General features: G+C 41.3%; 4 protein-coding genes and 1 non-coding gene across 5 annotated transcripts; 2 read left to right on the top strand and 3 right to left on the bottom strand.

Annotated features, from left to right (window-relative positions):
• Positions 1–440: 440 nt before the first annotated feature.
• VCUG_02815 lies at positions 441–515 on the bottom strand. The gene has a single exon. It is a non-coding gene; the product is annotated as a tRNA-Ile (tRNA).
• Positions 516–3,134: 2,619 nt separating this feature from the next.
• VCUG_01702 (uncharacterized protein) lies at positions 3,135–6,087 on the bottom strand (the record flags this gene model as incomplete). The annotated part of the gene is made up of 1 exon (XM_008076527.1): positions 3,135–6,087. The coding sequence occupies one exon, from the start codon at positions 6,085–6,087 to the stop codon at positions 3,205–3,207; it is 2,883 nt and encodes a 960-aa protein (XP_008074718.1). The 3' UTR covers positions 3,135–3,204.
• A 5,955-nt stretch (positions 6,088–12,042) lies between these two features.
• On the top strand, positions 12,043–13,608 carry VCUG_01701 (uncharacterized protein; the record flags this gene model as incomplete). The annotated part of the gene is made up of 1 exon (XM_008076526.1): positions 12,043–13,608. One exon carries the CDS (start codon positions 12,043–12,045, stop codon positions 13,606–13,608), a length of 1,566 nt encoding a protein of 521 aa, XP_008074717.1.
• Positions 13,609–13,685: 77 nt separating this feature from the next.
• Positions 13,686–15,113, top strand: VCUG_01700 (uncharacterized protein; the record flags this gene model as incomplete). The annotated part of the gene is made up of 1 exon (XM_008076518.1): positions 13,686–15,113. The coding sequence occupies one exon, from the start codon at positions 13,686–13,688 to the stop codon at positions 15,111–15,113; it is 1,428 nt and encodes a 475-aa protein (XP_008074709.1).
• A 705-nt stretch (positions 15,114–15,818) lies between these two features.
• On the bottom strand, positions 15,819–17,576 carry VCUG_01699 (uncharacterized protein; the record flags this gene model as incomplete). Its single annotated transcript, XM_008076525.1, has 1 exon — positions 15,819–17,576. The coding sequence occupies one exon, from the start codon at positions 17,574–17,576 to the stop codon at positions 15,819–15,821; it is 1,758 nt and encodes a 585-aa protein (XP_008074716.1).
• Between the last annotated feature and the right edge of the window lie 686 nt (positions 17,577–18,262).

Below are 18,262 nucleotides of genomic sequence, written 5' to 3'. Positions count from 1 at the left end.
ATGAATATCGTTTATACATGCCCGCTTGGATGCGTTCATTTTGTTCCTTGATCTGGTAAAGAAGGTAAGGAGAGATGCAAAATGTTTTACGCCACTGTTACGTGTAGCGATGATTCAGCATTTTGTTGTGGCAACCAAAAATCGTATTTACTGCATGTTGGTTTGTTATAGCGATCTCGAAAAGGAAATATCATCCCTCTCAATGACACGACTTAATTAAAAAGAATTTAGAGTGTGTCGGGATGAAAGCGGCAAAGAAAGCCATTTCATTCGTTCGTATGATTGAAGGGGCAATGGGAGTGGAACATAAAAGTGATGCAAATATCCAATCAACACCTTTATGATGAATAAAGTTGCATTGAACAACGTAGTGTGACGTTTTACAGGCAAATATTGGGCTGTTTTGTACAACGAAAACTATGATGCAGTGACAAAAAAAGTGCTTCTAGTGGGGATCGAACCCACGACCTTCGCGTTATTAGCACGACGCTCTAAACCGACTGAGCTACAGAAGCTTGCTGCACTCGCGACTGATAAATAATAATCTATGTGAAGAATCGTAAATCATGCCAAAATGCTGTAGTTCGGTTTGGTGCCCAACATGAACCTGGTTATTGTAATGAACAGCGGTGTCATTTAGCTTAAATACCGGATAATGCCTCTACTTTGGCAACGAGTATGGTAGAAGGTAGTTGTGCCAACGACATGATTAAATGTTGTAGCAGGTGGTGAGACAAGGATTATAGAGCGGTTTATGTTTTTGAAAAGCTTGGGCTGAATCAAAGATTACTTCTCACCATTGAGATGTTCTGCATGGACAAAAAGATTAAATTTTTACGATTAGTCTTTTTTCGCTTCTTCTGACTGATGTTGGTATGATTTAGTTTTTAAGGCCTGTCGATCCTCAAGGTATCTCCTATCATAGCTGTAAAACCCTTGTGATCAAAACAGCTCACTTCTGTTTTAAACGCCACGATACATCAGCAGCGAAGAATCTCCTAAGATTCATGTCATCTACCATCTTGCGATGACGATAGCGATAATCAGCGCTTTTTCGAGAAGGCCCTGTGAACCGCTCACAATTCCAACAAGGTTGTGCTGAAACATGCCATCGGCGCCAAGGAATGCAACAGAGTAGGTCCATAAGAAGTGTACTTGAAAGAACGAGTGTTTAGTATTGTTAAACCAGGCAGTTGCCACAAAAATACATCCATAGCAATCATAAAGCAATAATATATTCAATTTACTTCATCTATCATACACGTTACCCAATATTTAATTGTATTTGTTATTTCATCGCATACTTAACAATAGTTTAAAAGGTCCCAGCTTTAATCAAACCTTTCGTATCACATCCTGCCATGTTTTCATTCTAAAAAGGACAAAACCTACATCGTTCTGTCGCATCCATTAATACGCGATGATAATGCAATCCTTTGCACCGGATAGATTGTTTCAGCGTTCATATGTTTCATCTACCGCTTTGGTTCAGGTACAGCATTTTTATTGAACACCGAAGTATAAATCAGACACAGTTACATATTCAATGTTTACGCTCTACCATGCTTAGTTAAATCAACTCCGTAAGAAGCAACCTCAATTCACAGCGTGTTTGTCCTTTTACTTTCTGCTGTGCAGCATCAAAACATCCTATACCAATTATATTGCTATGAGAGCGGCGTATCTCAGTCTCATAATCCTCAGACAATTCATACCGTGGTGAAATACACCCGCAGACAGCCATTTGCACCATCTGCAACAAATCTCATCATTCACACGCCATTTGATAGCGGTCATTAATTTAGAAGTATTTCCAATCACGGGTAACCGGCCAATTCTAAATGTATAAAATCCAACCCCGTTCCTTTTGAGCCATGTGTCCGTATGTAAACGATATTTCATTTGGTAATTCTGTCCACTTTTAGAATCAAGCTATCCAAATACGTGCTTGACAAGCGCTCATTCTGTTAATAGAACCGTACGTAAACGGAGCACGTCACCATTTCCATTCTTGATACATTCTTATTCCGGAAATGTTTTTTTTGTTCCCAATATACTTAGCTGTGGAGCAGATGCACCGTTAAGCGTGCGCTATAACGATGAAAATAGATCATACGATGAGTTGAACGTTTACTGTGGCCAAGATGTCGACACAACCCGTTACCAGCATTTATCACTGCTAAAACGCTTTAAAGCACCGGTGGTGCTGTTGTATCTTCCTGATCGGGTACACGTTATCATTTTCAATTCTACCATTTCTGTTCACATATTCGAATCAAAAGCTATTTTAGGAAATGTTGATCACTAACCGGTATATTTACCGTAATTAAGTTTGTAAAAGAAAGTAATTAAAACATACAAGAATTAATTAAGACTTGCTCATCGTTCGATACGTCAGGGAGAACCGTTTCTCCTCCAAATTATTGCGACCACCCCTTGCATGCAGTTCATATCATTTATCCGATATGATCTGCTTAGACCGCATGAGTACGCCATTTAATAGCGTATTATGCTCGGTAGCACGTATAATTGTGTTTTTAAATCATCCAAACGGTACATTCATCCATTACTCCGTTGTTATCGTCTTAAGAGCATCAATTGAGCTTGTTAACGGCATTAATCCCACTACTTGATCATTTAATTATACTTTTAATGTGTTTACCTCGCCAATATCTTCACATATCGTTTCTCATCCACAAACATGTTCATACGTATGTACACCACGTTCTTCTTACCTAAGCAACGTTGTTAATAACCATATTTTACATTGCACAATACCGTAATAACCAACTACCAACATAAAAATTAAAAGTATGTGTAAGTGTATGACCGGTATAGTAATTAATGGCAAGGTATTACGTTTAAGACCTATGATAATGTGTTTATTGTGCTTGTAGGAAGTTACAATAAAAGTACGAAATTACGATAAAAGTACGAAATACGACAAAAGTACGAAATGCAATAAAAGTACAAAATACGATAAAAGTACAAATTACAATAAAAGTACAAAATACAATAAAAGTACAAAATACAATAAAAGTACAAAATACAATAAAAGTACAAAATACAATAAAAGTACAAAATACAATAAAAGTATGAAATACAATAAAAAAAGTACAAAATACTGAATCAGCAAGTAAACCTTCTTTAATCACACCACTCCTGCAAAATACGTACGTATTATCTATGATAGAATGTATGTCTTCATTTATTTATACAATTTATAAAAAGGTACGGAGGTAGAAACACGGGATCACCCACACTAGGCATTACCTCCCTAAACTCGGTCTTTTCAGAAGCATAAACATTAAATTCTTTGGCAGTTAGCGAATTGGTGGTGTGCTGCACGAATGCAAGGTTGTGCTTTGCCTCTCTGAAATCGTTATCGATTGAAAGGGCTTTTGTGAATGCTGCCAGGCTGTTCGGCATGTCTTTAAGGTTAAAGTACACGATACCGATCGTATTGGCGAAGTACTTGTCGATTTCTGTACGGTAACGAGTACGTGAACGGTGATCTGTGCTCTCTGTGATGTACTCGCCTCTCTTCCTGCTCCTGTAGATGTCAAGGCACTGCTCAAACATGCCCATAGCGAAATAACAGCGCATCAGGAAATACTCGCTTTGTACGACCCGTCCTACCATGTTTGCGCAGTACTTGGCACATCTCACCACGTCTGTGTTGAACAGGCACTCCATTTTCAGAACACTACTGAACAGATGATGCGGATCAACGTGCAGGATAGTGTTCACCAGCTTTAAACACTTACCAACAGCACCATGCACAAAGTGCAGATGTGCAAGCTGTGCATGCACGTCTAGCACGTTTATCGTGCACATTTTGCGTTCTAAGAGGATTTTGAGCACGTTAAGGATACGCTTTGCAGGTTTAAAATCTTTGCGCTGCTTGAGAATGAGCGAGAGCCTGAAGAGCATTACCAACCGCTCACCCTGCTTGTACGAGTGAGAGAGGTATTTTATGATGTGGCGGTACGACAGATGCAACCTGTTGGTCCGTTCGTAGTACAGGACCACGAGTGAAAGGTAAAATAGCAGGAAGTGCTTGTTGAGCACGTAGAAGTTGTGGGCAGGAGTTTTTGATGAACTGCATGTGCAGCTCGTTTGGTCATCGTTATTTTTCTTGTCCGGCAGTCCCTGATCAGATTTGCTCGGAAAAGCGCTTTGATCGTTGCCAACTCCCCCGTCCGTGCCATTCCCTTGATCTGTACCCTTCGAATCATTGCCATCTATACGTACAGAACCATGCTCAACTCTATCTTCCGTACTAGTACCGTTTAAAAGATCGGTCTTGCTCTCCTCCGTACCATTTTTTGTACTATTATCTGTTGTACTGCTGCCCGTGTTGCTAATTTCTTTGCTCTGTATTTCACTCCCAGTACCAATTTCTTTGCTCTGTACTTCATTACTACCGGTCAACTCGCCATAAACAATTTCATTCACATTTAAAGAACGTATCTCATCGTACTGCTTGTCCTTCAGGTCAAGTATTGTAGCATTGTTCATTTTCTTGCCATCCGTATTGTACGTATCGGAAAAGAAATCTATGCATTCGTTATTTATGCAGTTCTCCTTGCTGTGTGCACTAGGAGAAGAGCCAGCAGCATTGTCATGCGTACACGAACTGGCATGTTTCAAAGCAATGATGTCTTTGCACGCAGAGAATGTAGGACCTACACACTGACATGGATCATAGCCGGTGTTCTCAATCTTAAGCACCTCGTTCTCAAGCATACGCCCACATTTCCTGAGTTCATTGTACTTCCTCTCAAACTTGTGAATCTGCGCATCGCGCATCAACGCGTAGCACTCCAAAAGAATGGAAAGACCCGTTCTCCTGTGCTCCCTTACCCACGTGTTAAAGTATGCGATGCTCACGCTGTGGTTTGTGTGCATGTTTTCACTGACGTACCTATGCTTGCTGTATATGATAAGTGCCTCCACTCCGCTCCGTATTTTGAGCGCGTTTTCAATCGCGTGCCCGTACATTTTGAGATTGCCCATCATTTCGTACACAATGGCAATCTCGCACCACATCAGGTACCGCTGCTCGTTTATGCTGTTGATGAGGAATGTGCCGCTCCTGTGCTCATCGTTGCTCTTCGTGAATGTTTCGTTCGTGCTTAAGATTACGTATCGTTTGCCGCTATTGCCCTTTTTCACGCATTTATTGCTCTCGTTCCTGTTCGTCCTGCCATCGTTTCCGCAGCAATTGCCGTAACAACTGTAATCGTACGAAGTTATGGTTGGTTGATTGTTGCGCATGCTGTTTGTGCTATCGGAGTGATCTGTGATGTGCATGTTGATGACCGTACGTTTTCTCTCACTTTTTATGTGTGCAGGGACATGACTGCTACTTTCATTGGAATTGACGGTGTTTACCTCAGCGGTTTTGGTCATTTCATCGTTCTTGCTCGCCTCAGCGGTTTTGGTCATTTCATCGTTCTTGCTTGCCTCAGCGGTTTTGGTCATTTCATCGTTCTTGCTTGCCTCAGCGGTTTTGGTCATTTCATCGTTCTTGCTTGCCTCAGCGGTTTTGGTCATTTCATCGTTCTTGCTTGCCCCATCATTCTCTTTAATTTTCCTTCTTTTATTCATTTCTTCATTTCCATCACTTCTCATTACGTTCGTTAAGTCCTCGTTTTCCTCGTCCTTTAAAGTAATACGTTCCTCCTTGCTACCACGCTCACCCACCATTTCACTGGTACTTTTACCCTCGTTACCACCATGTTCACTATTTTCTTTGTTAACCTGTTCCTCATCATTTTCCCGCACATCTTTCTTAACATAAACTACCACCTCCTTGCCCCCTATATCTCCATTTACCTGTATTCCCACATCACGCACACCTTTATTTCCGCCATTTCTATCTTCTCCATCACTCTCCAGGCACTCCTCCTTACTCCCCAAATCCTCTGTATCACACCTCTCCCAGCTGCTCTCTCTTCCACCCCCTTCTTCACCCACTACATCATATCCACCCTTTCCCTGCACATTACTACTGCTATTTCCACTCCACTCGCTCATTTCTCCGTTTCTTTCTCTTTCCATATCTTTCCCTATTTTATGCATGCTTTATAATTTTAATAATTCATTTTCCTTTAAATATTTTGATGTGTGATTGAAATTTTTAAATTTTGGAACCAGCAACAAGAAGAAAGAAAGCGTTAATAAACAGTAACATTTAACAAAACTACAGAGATGTGCTCGTACGAGCACATAACGAAAATATGCACGTGATATGTATGTTTGGGTGCCGATCGTTTGGTAAGCGTCCTGTTGTGATTGTGGTGGTGTAGCCCGGTGTCTAAAAATTTTTAAATCCTTTAATTAGTAAATACGGCGTAATAAAAAGTTGTCTTTATATGTGCCATTGTAGAGTATGTGGTTTTTTACCTGTTTGGTAGTTATTAAGAATGTAAAGGGAATGGAAATGATGATATATGGAAAAATTGAATGATGAGAGACGTAAATTGTATTAATTAGGAGGTAGGAGACGCAAATTGTATTAATGAGGAGATAGGAGACGATAATTGTATGAATAAGAAGGTAGGAGACGTAAATTGTATTAGTTTTATTTTGCCATGAATTTGGTTGATGGACTTGACTTGTAAATTCGGTTCGCAAGCTTGTTGAGAAAAATATTTTTTGATTATGACTGTATAGACAGCAAAATGACCGTATCAGTGAGAAAAGGATTTATTGGACTGGTATTATAATTGGATGGGATTATCTATCGTTTGTTAACGAGAACTATCATTAGACTGTGACTATTATTAGACAAGAACTGTTATTGGACAGGAACTGACCGTCATCATTGGTGATTGTGCACATCAAAGAATGCTCCGCAAACTGTGCTATCAATGCACGATTGAGTGCGAATACGAAACGCAAACAACGCTGAGCTGCGATAGGAAGAACAGAACAATAAACAGAACACATGCAGCAATTGGCACGCCCCCAACACAACAGAACATTTATTACCGTGCGATTCGTATTTTTTAATTGAAAGTACGCTTATTTATCTCCTGCAACACACGAGCAGCATACTTTTGTGGTTTGTTAGCCTTTGGTTCATCGATCGTGTTTCGTACATTAAAATTTTTTATATTCGGTCTCTGATCAAGGACTTACAACGGATTTTTAAGATTCTTATCGCACAAAAGGTTTGGATCGGTGCGAGCGAGGTGTGTGTGTTTAAACTAAGAAATATTTTTAGGAACGTACTCCTTTGATTGGATACGTGGTCGGAACTGTATAATGAACGCAATGCTATTTGTTCAATTTTGGTGAATTTACCTAACACTCACATACATATCAGTGTTTCGGTTGCTGCTCAGTGTAACAAACGGATACGTTCTTTAAAGAAGCATTTTAATTTTGTGGCATACTCCTCCGTACTACCACCACGTTCTGCGAGAGACAGTGATTTAATCACAGTCTTATCAACCGAAAGTACGTTTTCATGGCATCATACTGCGGTTTAACCGCGGTAGCACCAAAAAAAATGTTTTGTTTTAATAACACTTTAAAAGTAAAAAGTGACGGGGTGTTCATGTTTTGTTTGCTTACAGTCACCTACTCCTCCACTGCACCACTTCATAGCTCATATTGATGTTTGCTTGGCACGCACACGTGCTATTCAAGAACAAATCGTTATTTTACGCGCACAGCCCAGTGTTTGATACCATAGCATTTCTACTGCCACGCTCTGCTAGCTGCTACTTCCGGTGCTACACCGTGCTACGCATTCGTACCGATGTACCGGTCACTCACCGATTGCTCTGTAATGTAAATAAACTCTCATTTTGAAAATGGAAGTGATAATTATCACTTTTAGGGATGAGACAGGTACTTAACCATTGCTTTGTGCTGTGGTACTGCACATTTGTTATTTATGGTGCGGCATGACCGGTCCGTTCGTACGATTAGGTTGAGTGTCTTTTATGGTAACACGTGGTATTGTGTTTGAGATGGCAGTACCGGTGCATCACATCATGTTCGTACCACGTATTTGCACGGTCGTACACTTCCACTCATATTTATACCATTCAGCCATAACCGGTAGTACTGCTGTGCACCACCATTTACATTTTTACCACGTTTTCATTTCGTGTTCTCTTCACTTTCTGCACACTATTTCTCTTTTTGTACCGCAATTCGTCCAAACCATGTTCCTTAATCAGCCTTGCCACATTAATTACGTGTTCGTGTGAGAGGAGCAATAAATTTTGATTGCAAGTGCACCAGCACACACGTATTTAGGAGGTGTATACGTCATTTAGACTTGTACTTGCCTTTAACTGCACAATATACTGCATTCGATACTATTGGTGAGCTTGTGGTGCGATAAATGAGAGCATTGTAAATCGCTGTTGCCACGTGGATGAGAATGTATGGCGTGGTGCAACGTGTTCATGGTTTGGTACCAAGGCTGTGCCACCATAACACGTTGAAACGTGTCAGAGTACAAGTCACAACGAAGAAGTGTTTGCAAGACCGGTTTTGCGATCAGTTTGTGTGCTGTAGCTGCTGGTCCGTTTATGTGCGGTATACACGACGTAAAGAATTGTTTGGTCGTTGAGCGCTGATATGTTTACCACCCGTTGGTACAGTGCTTCAAGAATTACCGTGGACTGATTGGCGAGAAGAGATGAGGAGCGGTTTTAATGATTTGCGTGATGGTGTGGTAAATGTGGTGGGATATGCGTACAAGGCATGTTAAAATGTTTATTACACCTACAATTCTTACCATGCTGTCCACCCGTGTGTATACCGGTATTATGACGTGTCCATCTTTCCCGGCCTAATTAACCATTTGCACGGTAAATGACAGAACAAAAAAATGATAAAGATTATTTGGGACTGGCACATCAACACAAACCATTTCACACGGCGCTGCTGCCCGTACAAACAGGAGTGATACACAAAAACGGGGTAATATTTCTAAATATGTACCGCTGCAGCAATCGTAAGAAAAATACCAAAATGCTCGTTTCAGTACACATCTCACCGTTTTTGAAGGGACAGGCCGTGCTTTAATCGGCAGTTGAACAATGACACGGTGTGTTGGGCTGTCAAATACCCGATCAGTGTACTATATGCGATGAAAGTGTGTTTAGTGTTGAAACCCGGAAATAATTTGACAGTTTGATTGCAAAATTTTTTATTTGTGGTGAATGGCACGATGTCTGTACGTTGGGCGTGCAGGTTGTTAAAACCATTCCAAAACATGTTTGTTGTGCGTGTTGCTCCATGATGAATCTGTGAGTGCCTTGTATTGCGTGAAATATCGAAGACGTAGCCGAACCCTAAAGCTTAAGAAAATGAACCAGTAGAGGTGGCTTTGTGAGTGTTCTACGTGCAATTATTCAGAATAATGCATTGCTTATGTTTTGTTTGGTTGTATACGTACTTATTTACACGGGCACTTACTCACGTATCTCAGAGCGTTCCCCGTACAAAACTACCTACGCATCCAAATCAACATAAATAACCTGTCTGGTGTTTAAACCGCAATAATGAACGAAAACTGCTCAAAAATACGTAATGGCACTCTCCATTTAGAAGGTTTATTTACCACAATTGGTGCGTAGTGCCAATTCACAAGAAATACCTTTTAAATGCTCATTACGTGCTAAATTTGTGTTCCCTGCGTTTGAGCTGATCTTATTACGTGTTAACGATGCACTGCCACCCGCTATGATCGATCATTCTGAAAGATAAATTCTGAGTGTACAGCACAGTAAGAGTTACCGGCCCCGTGCCACGCGTACGTAATAAACGCACCAATTCTACGAAATGAAAACGAACAAAGTAAAAATGTTTGATGAACTATGGCACCTACCATATAAGGAGCGGCAAAATAGCAGTACATGATGCAATAGGCATTGTGATACGTGCTGCAGTACCGGCATGTTAATCAGTTCATCGCTAAGTACTCATTAAAATGCTTTTCTGTTCTCTTCAGCTTTATTACCAAATATGATCATATGCTCATAATTTTGTATTCGGTTTGGTGCAGATTACCGAGCATGCGCACTTTGGTAATAAATCGTGATTTTATACATTACTTGGTTTGTAATGTTTTATCTTACCTCATTCACTGCTCTATTCATTACCGCATTCACTGCTCTATTCATTACCGCATTCACTGCTCTATTCATTACCTCATTCACTGCTCTATTCATTACCTCATTCACTGCTCTATTCATTACCTCATTCACTGCTCCATTCATTACCTCATTCACTGCTCCCTTCAAAATCATTTTCCTCTTTTTTTTCTGTCAAGTATTAAAAACGCTGAGCAACAATAAAATCATACGATATTTCAGAGCAACACCGTTCTACTTGTGAACATGCAAGGCAGCAGCACCAACCGTATCGAACAGGTAAACACTTTTCTTGTCGTACTTTAATTTTGAACGTGTTGATACACCAGCTAGCGGTGTAGGACGTACTCCCATTTAAAGGTTCATTACGGATGAGGTGGTTTACTATCGCAGTTCATTTTTGGTTCTACGGCTGGTGCCTGTTATTCTCTTCATTACCAATAACCAAACCTTAAAGAACAGTTGAGTATGCTACCGGTGAGCGTTCCTCTTCAATTAACCGCTCAATCACAAAAAGCGCAGCACCCAAGGACGTAAAACGGTACAAATAAATCAACACCGCTCACTACAACCTTACTAGCCATGTATTTTGTAAACCTTCATGTTCATTCATTTTTCGTACTAATTTACCATTTATGGCTGTTCTGCTCATGCATAATACTGCAGTTACGCTTTTTTATGCTATTACCGCGCAATAATACGATTTATCGGTAGTGTACAGCGTGTTACGTACCTGTTTGTGCCTGTGAGCAGCTTTTGATGACCGTTTATTTTCTCGGTTAAAAAATCGTTGATAGAGGGGCAGTAAAATATTTTTAAGGTCATTCGGGCTGTGGTAATGAAGGGAATGAATGAGTGGTAATGAAGGGAAGAAGGATTGTTGAAAAGAATGAATGAGTGGTAATGAAGGGAAGAAGGATTGTTGAAGAGAATGAATGAGTGGTAATGAAGGGAAGAAGGATTGTTGAAGAGAATGAATAAAACGATGATGTAAATAAATTTACGTATTATCGCTGTTGATTATTATCATTCAAATTTAGGTGTGGCACTGCTTTACGGTAAATGATGAAAAAGAAGATCCTAAGAGATTGCAATCATTGAACAGAAATTGGTTGTGAAGAGAGCATTGTTCAAGGATTGAACTGCTGCGCAGATTGTGAAGGATATCAAATTTAACTAAAAGAGTTTTACACCCATTCTTTGACCAGGAGTGTTTTATTGAGAGCGGTTTTATGTTCACATACGTAAAAGAAACGTAGTGAATGTGCGATGAGTAGCACTCCATTCATTAAATACACATACATCGAGTGATAAATCTTTATGTCCTATTACGGCACACTTTCCTTTGTAGTATGGCACCTATGGCAAAAATAATACTTTAAAACGTATTTTATGTTTTACGAATTAAAAACAGAGTTTTTTGCAGTAGAACGATATTTTGCCTGGTATTGGCATGAAGTGACCGCTTTTAGCGCTTGCACTTTGTTATGAGCGTGGTGCGTTTACGGCGTGACCATGGCAAATAAATTTACCTACCATATCGGTTGATGCTCACGATATATAACATGGCTGTGATCGTACGGCAAGTAAAGCAATTGCTGCATCGGTTTAAAGTGTGTTGTAGGTCTAACGAGTTTAATTACCATGTGCATGATATTTGAATGTAAGTGTGCACATCACGTTATATAATAGTTTAAATGTGTTATATCACTCAATATAGCACTAAGTATTTATGCATTGCATTATTTAATTAAAATGTTGGTGAGCACGTTTTGTCTATGTTGGTGAGGGAGCAGCGATTTCATCACCTATCATTTTTAAATGTCATGTTTGGGCTAAAAGTACGCTTGTTTATTTCCTCACACTAATCTTTTAAACGTAATTAAAATTGCAAAAATTCAATCCATAGACCCTCATGGTAAGTAACGGAAAGCGAATTTCTAAATTTATGTGTGGCAGTACCGATTCGGACCGCAGTAAGCCGCTTAGTTCACAGCATCGCGCTGATGAGCAGCGCAGTTACAACGATTTTGGTCGTGTCAGTCTTGATGAACCGGATGGTGGCATCGTAAGCGGTGATAAAAACTGGACCGACAATGAACAAAGCAATACCTATCTTAACCCGCAAAGTAATGCATATCACAAACCACAAAGCAATGTTCATTCACATATCAAACCACAAGACAGTGCCGGTCCTAAACCAGCGAGTATACCCCCGTATCACAAACTGTCCAGACCCGAAAAGTACCGCCCTAGCCCCGTCAAGCATAACATGCAGGTAATCAGAGGCAATGCTACTTTCGTACAGCTGTACAAGCAGAGAAAGCATTTCAATCAAATAATGCGCGCTGCAAAGGACGTGTCAACCATTTTTAAATTCCTAACATGTGTTGTTCTTGACGAGCTCGATTCTTTAAACTTTTTGAAAGCCGCCAATACGCTTGCACAAAGCGGTGAGGCACCGCCAGACCTGCTCAGCATTATTCTGTACCTGAACCACGTCCTGCACGTATTTGACCACAGGGAGGAGATCATCACGCTCATAAACACGTTGTACGATCGGCACAGCGATTACTTCCTGTACGTGCTCAGGGATCATGTGCTGCGTAACGATGATGTTAAGGAGGTGCTGGCGGTGGTACAGCACCAGAGTGTGCATGTGTTTATGTGTGCACTGGCTGAGAGCAACAAACAAGCGGTTAATTCGTTCTTTGTGGATCTGATGATCTGTAGGGCACGGATGGGCAGCGCAATTTTGCTCAGTAATGTTTTTAAACTTGTGCGGTACGACCGGCATGCGCCTAAGAAATGTGCATTTGTCGTGTGCACACATAGAAAACGGTACAACATCGATTATACACCCATAATACAGCATTTGAAGGATGAAGCGCATATGTACACGAATATTAACGTGTTGCACGCGCTTATAAGTATAGCGGGTGATGATGAGCATGTAGTTGCGTTGATACACGCCAAAATGCATAAAATGCGTTATAGAACGATGAAACGGTATGGTATGAGTATTAAGGTGTTGATGTGCGTGTTTATGGCTCGTGATGTGCGTAAATCTAATGATATAGCACTTTTTGTTAATGCGATGCATGAATTGGAAGACCTGAGCGTGAACTTTAATGAAAGAGAGAAACGGTTGTATGATGAGCTGCTTGTGGTATTGATGGAGAATGAGAAGTGTATGGATGTGATGGTTGAGCGGATGTTGGACCGGGTGTATGGGCTGGTGGTGCTGAGGAACAAAAGAAGACGAGTCGGAGCATATCGTGTCAGTGCATGTTGCAGGTGTGGCGAAAAAACATGTGATGGAAATGAAAACGATGAGGGGGTCGGTGTAACTGTAGGGAGTAGAAAGAATGCGCAAAGAGTGGCACATGATGATACACGGAATAATAAAAAACGTATAAAGGACTGTGTATGTGATGAGATTGGGGATGAGAAGAAACGGAGAAAAATAGAAAAAAAATAAAGAACGAGAGAAATGAACGTGTGGAGGAGACTGATAAGGAAGTAAAGAGTGCAATAAATGATAACAGGGTGCAAATAATGGCAAAGCACGACAACAGCAAAAACGTAAGCGATACCGTGCTGGTAAGGCTCAACAACCGTGCTGAATACATGCGCAGGATGAAAGAACTGATACGAAGCGGTAACAAATTCGTGATAAAGCACGTACGTGCCCTGGCAGTAAACACCAAAGAAGTATTTGAACTGGTGGATGAAGTACCGCTACGTACTAAACTGCTATTACTGGCAGAACTACCCGGTGACATTCACAGCTACCACCACGTGGTGCACGAGGGACTAGAAGATGATGACACGGGCACGGTGATGCTGTGCTACAGGGTGATAAGAAAGCATAAGGAGATGACGAACGATGAGCTGTTCACACGCAGAGTGTTAAAAAGCATATTGGTGAACGTGAGAAGAGAAGAATCGTTTTACGAGTGTGTACACCTTTTGATAGGGTTGTTGCGTGGTGTGCGAGTGGATAGAAGGGATGTTCTGAGAGTGATGCACATCGTGAATGACAGAATGAACACGGTGAATAAGCGATTTAGAGAGCGCATTGGTACGTTGTACTGCTGTATGGGGAGATGGGTGGATGTGAGGAGTGTTGTTAATTTGATGATGGACAATTTGAGGGTGTGTGACCGGGTGCAGAGAGTGATGGGGGTTGTGGTGCTTTCTAAGATGGGGGTGCGGTATTTTTGTGAGGTGGTGGCCGTTTTGCTGATGGACTACGGAATGAGGGAGTTTAACGTCAAGGTTGGTGTTATCAGGGTGTTAGAACGGATTGTAAAATATTATGTGGGGAGGTACTGTGGCGTAACGCATCATGATATGGGGCGTTATAGTACGAATTACTGTAATATGGTGTGTAGTAATGCAGATAATTATCGTTATGCACTGCATAAATATGGCAATTGTGAACAGCGTGGAAGTGGCAAAATATGTGATATAGCAAGGCATAAATGCATAAAGAATGAAAAATATAAAAGATATTTGCGAGCGCATGAAATAACCGCAAAAACGTATGCAATAGAAGATAAAAAGCGCAGAGCAAAAAACAGAAAGTACGTAAGAGTCTCTTCCAAACTGATAAAATATATAATACCGGTCTTGAACAACGCCCTGACACAAAACGACAAAACACTAAGAAAATGCGCGCTACAACTGCTAAAACACGTTCTACATCTGCACATAACAACAGAGCACCTTATACACCTCTTCAACATATCATTCGTTAATTTACTGTGTGATGACGAAATCAAGGACGTATTTGATGAGTGTTTTGTTCTGTTTGTGCGTAAGCTGAGCAGTAATTACGTGTTCAAGTACTTGGTGAGTGGGTTAGAGCACCCCTCGCATAGCGTAAGGGAAAGGTACGTGGAGCTGCTTGCGATGGTGCAACGCAATGGTGTGCTAATTGAGAGTGTTGATGATGATGAATTTATTGATAGTGTATTTTAATGCGTGGTGTAGCATTGTATTATGTTTTGCTGCCATATTTTACCGTTCAGGTCAACAAAGTATAAATGCATAATTTGGTGTGGTTCACGTATTGTGAGGGGATGTGCTTGCATTCAAAAGCACTATTTGCTATATTTTTACGCAATATTATTTATTGTTATGAATTATCATATCGTTATGTTATGTAAGTAAAACACATTACCAATACGTGCCCATGATATGTTTGTATCTATAAGTTTTATTTAGTTGTTGAGGAGGAACACTGCGTATCAAACAGGAAGTGTTCTTACGATATATGCTGTGCTGGAACTGTGGCGCAATGTGATAAGATGTATGATAATTAGTGGAGATGGTGTAGTAATGGGTACGTTGTAAGGAGTGTGTTATACGTGCTGTACCCATCACAACATACCTACGGTGTAAGGAGTGTGTTATACGTGCTGTACACCATCACAACATACCTACGATGTAATTACATACCTACAATGTAATTACCGTGTAACACCTACCATTCATGTCCCGTACGTAATACGGTGCTACTATCCTTTGTATTCATACGAATCATATCTACCATTAATCTACCTTGTATAGCCTATTATGTCATAGCACTACTCTGTTTTGCACTTTATCTCGCACTCTACTTCGCACACCATCCAATACCCCATCTCATACCAATGCCCATTCTACACCAATCAAATACACGTATCACGCACATTTCGCAAACATCTTGCATTCATTGATCAAACATCTCCCCAAAATCTTCTTCATCTTCTCACGGGCCCTCAAATCGCCATAAAAACTGCCCTTGTAGAAATAAGAAAGCGCTTGATTCATATTAAAATCGATACCAAATCCTCGTTCATAACACCTTCCAAGCGCATAGTATGCTCTGTTATACCCCTGCTCAGTAGCCTTGTTGTAATAGCTGAACGCTATAGAAGGGTTTTTATGCACCACTATACCCTCCTCATAGCAGTATCCCAACTTGGAATATGCTCTTGAGTGTCCTTGGTTAGCAGCCAGCTTAAAATAGTACACCGATTTCTCACGGTCCATTGGCACGTGTATGCCTTCAAAGTATATCGTGCCTAGGTTGGTTTGTGCCCAAGGATTGTTTGCATTTGCTGATTTGGTGTACCACATGATGGCAAACTCTATGTTTCGTTTCGTGCCATATCCCTCCTCGTAAAAAAATGCAAGGCAGTTCTGCGCGTACGCGTTGTGTAGCTCTGCGGCCTTTTTCATATAGTGGAATGATGACAACGCGTTGGTATCTACGCCCAGACCGAGCCGGTAGCAAAAGCTTAGGGAAATCAGCGATGGTACAAAATTCTTGAGTGCAGCAAGCTTGTAGTAGCGCACTGCTTCCCGCTCATCTTTAGGAACACCCTCTCCATTCTGGTAGCAGTTGCCCAGGCTATGAAACGCATAAAGATTCTTTTGCTTGGCCGCCCTTCTGTACCACATTACAGCCTCCGTTACGTTCTTGTCTGTGCCCATGCCCTGATGGTAGCAGTGTCCAAGATTGTGCTGAGCGCGTGACAGGCCTTGTATGGCTGCACGTTCGTACCACTCAAAACTTTTTTTCAAGTCCTTATCCACGCCTATTCCCTGCTGGAAGCAGTACGCAAGATTGGACTGTGCCCACGGATATCCCTGCAGTGCACTCTCTCTATAAAGTGTAAACGCCTTGTTCTCGTCCTTGTACGCACCAAGGCCCTCCTCGTAGCAGTAGCCAAGCGAGTTCTGTGCGAATGGGTTGCCCATCTCGGCTGCCCGCTTGTACCACAAGAATGCGTATTTCATGTTCTTGACAGTGCCCTTGCCCTCTTCGTAGCAAAAGCCCATGTTGTATGTCGCCACAGGATCGTTCATGCGTGCAGCCTGCAGATAAAGTGCAAATGCCCTGTGTTCGTTTTTCTCAACACCGAAGCCTTCGAGATAGCAGAAGCCAAGCACACCGATGGCACACGGATTGCGCTGTGCAGCGCTGCGCGTATACCACTCAATGCTGCGCTTCGTGCACCGCCGCACACCCAGTGCATCGTGGTAGCACGTACCCAGACAGTACTGCGCGTAGGAGTTACCAAGCTTGGCCGCCTTCTCGAGCCAGGCCACGCTTGCCGATCCGATGGTACGCAGCTTATTCTGCAGTATCTGCGCCTCCAGCCTGTCAATACGCACGCTAGGCCGTCCAAACTTGCGCAAGAACGTGAGCCTAACAAGTGCAAGTCCTGAATTCTTCGATGAGCTTATCATGTACCCGTATTCGGCCTTCTTTATGTTTCTATGCACACCAATCCCAAATTCGTAGCAAAACGAAAGAATGGCCAAAGATTCATAGTTCTCTTTGGCCTCTTTCTCCAATATACTCACGGCTGCACTCTCATCCATCTCTCTATCTATGCCGAAGAAAAGCCGTTCAAACTCGCTGAACTTGTTGCGCGATATTAAACTGAACATAAAGCCGATCAGTGGTTCGTATGCATTTCTTCTTTTTTATTTTAATGCCAAAATCAGATAAAACGCATTTTACGGCTTATCGTGCCAATTGCGGCAGATCACTCGCTATGCTGTGTGGTGGGCACATATCACTGAGCATGCTGACATGTTACTCAAAAGGAGATATTGTTTTATTTGGTGATGAGAAATGAAACTGGTTGGAGGGCAAGCGCAATGCACTCATTGGCTGGTGCATGATGACCTTTTCGTGCGACGTATTGGTTGGTATGGTGGGATGATCTTGCTGGTTATGCATTGTTTGTAACCGCCTCTCTATTTATACTTAAATAAAATAACGCATAAACGGATAAGAAAGTGTGATGCATAAATAGTTTAATTCTTATTTAGCTGTGTTACCGATCCTAATTTTCTATGGTAGTACTGTTCCTTCTTTCCGCAGCTGTTTTACTGATTAAGAAATGCTTAAAGGGAGCTCTGGTGCAGAATGTTTTAAACCCCTTAAAACATGTTAATATCAAAATTTGCTATCATGTCCCTTTAAGCCATGTTTTACGTAACAACAGCATAAACATGACAGTACCAAAGAACGGTTACCAATCCTGCATTTTTTACGCTTCCCATCTTATTATTTAACCGGTGTCAAACACTTCTGCACGTAAAATGCTTATCATTGGCAACAATGCATA

This window comes from Vavraia culicis (genome assembly GCF_000192795.1).
Source record: "Vavraia culicis subsp. floridensis unplaced genomic scaffold supercont1.29, whole genome shotgun sequence".
Lineage (NCBI taxonomy): Eukaryota > Fungi > Microsporidia > Pleistophoridae > Vavraia > Vavraia culicis.
This window is presented reverse-complemented; position numbering and strand designations above follow the sequence as displayed.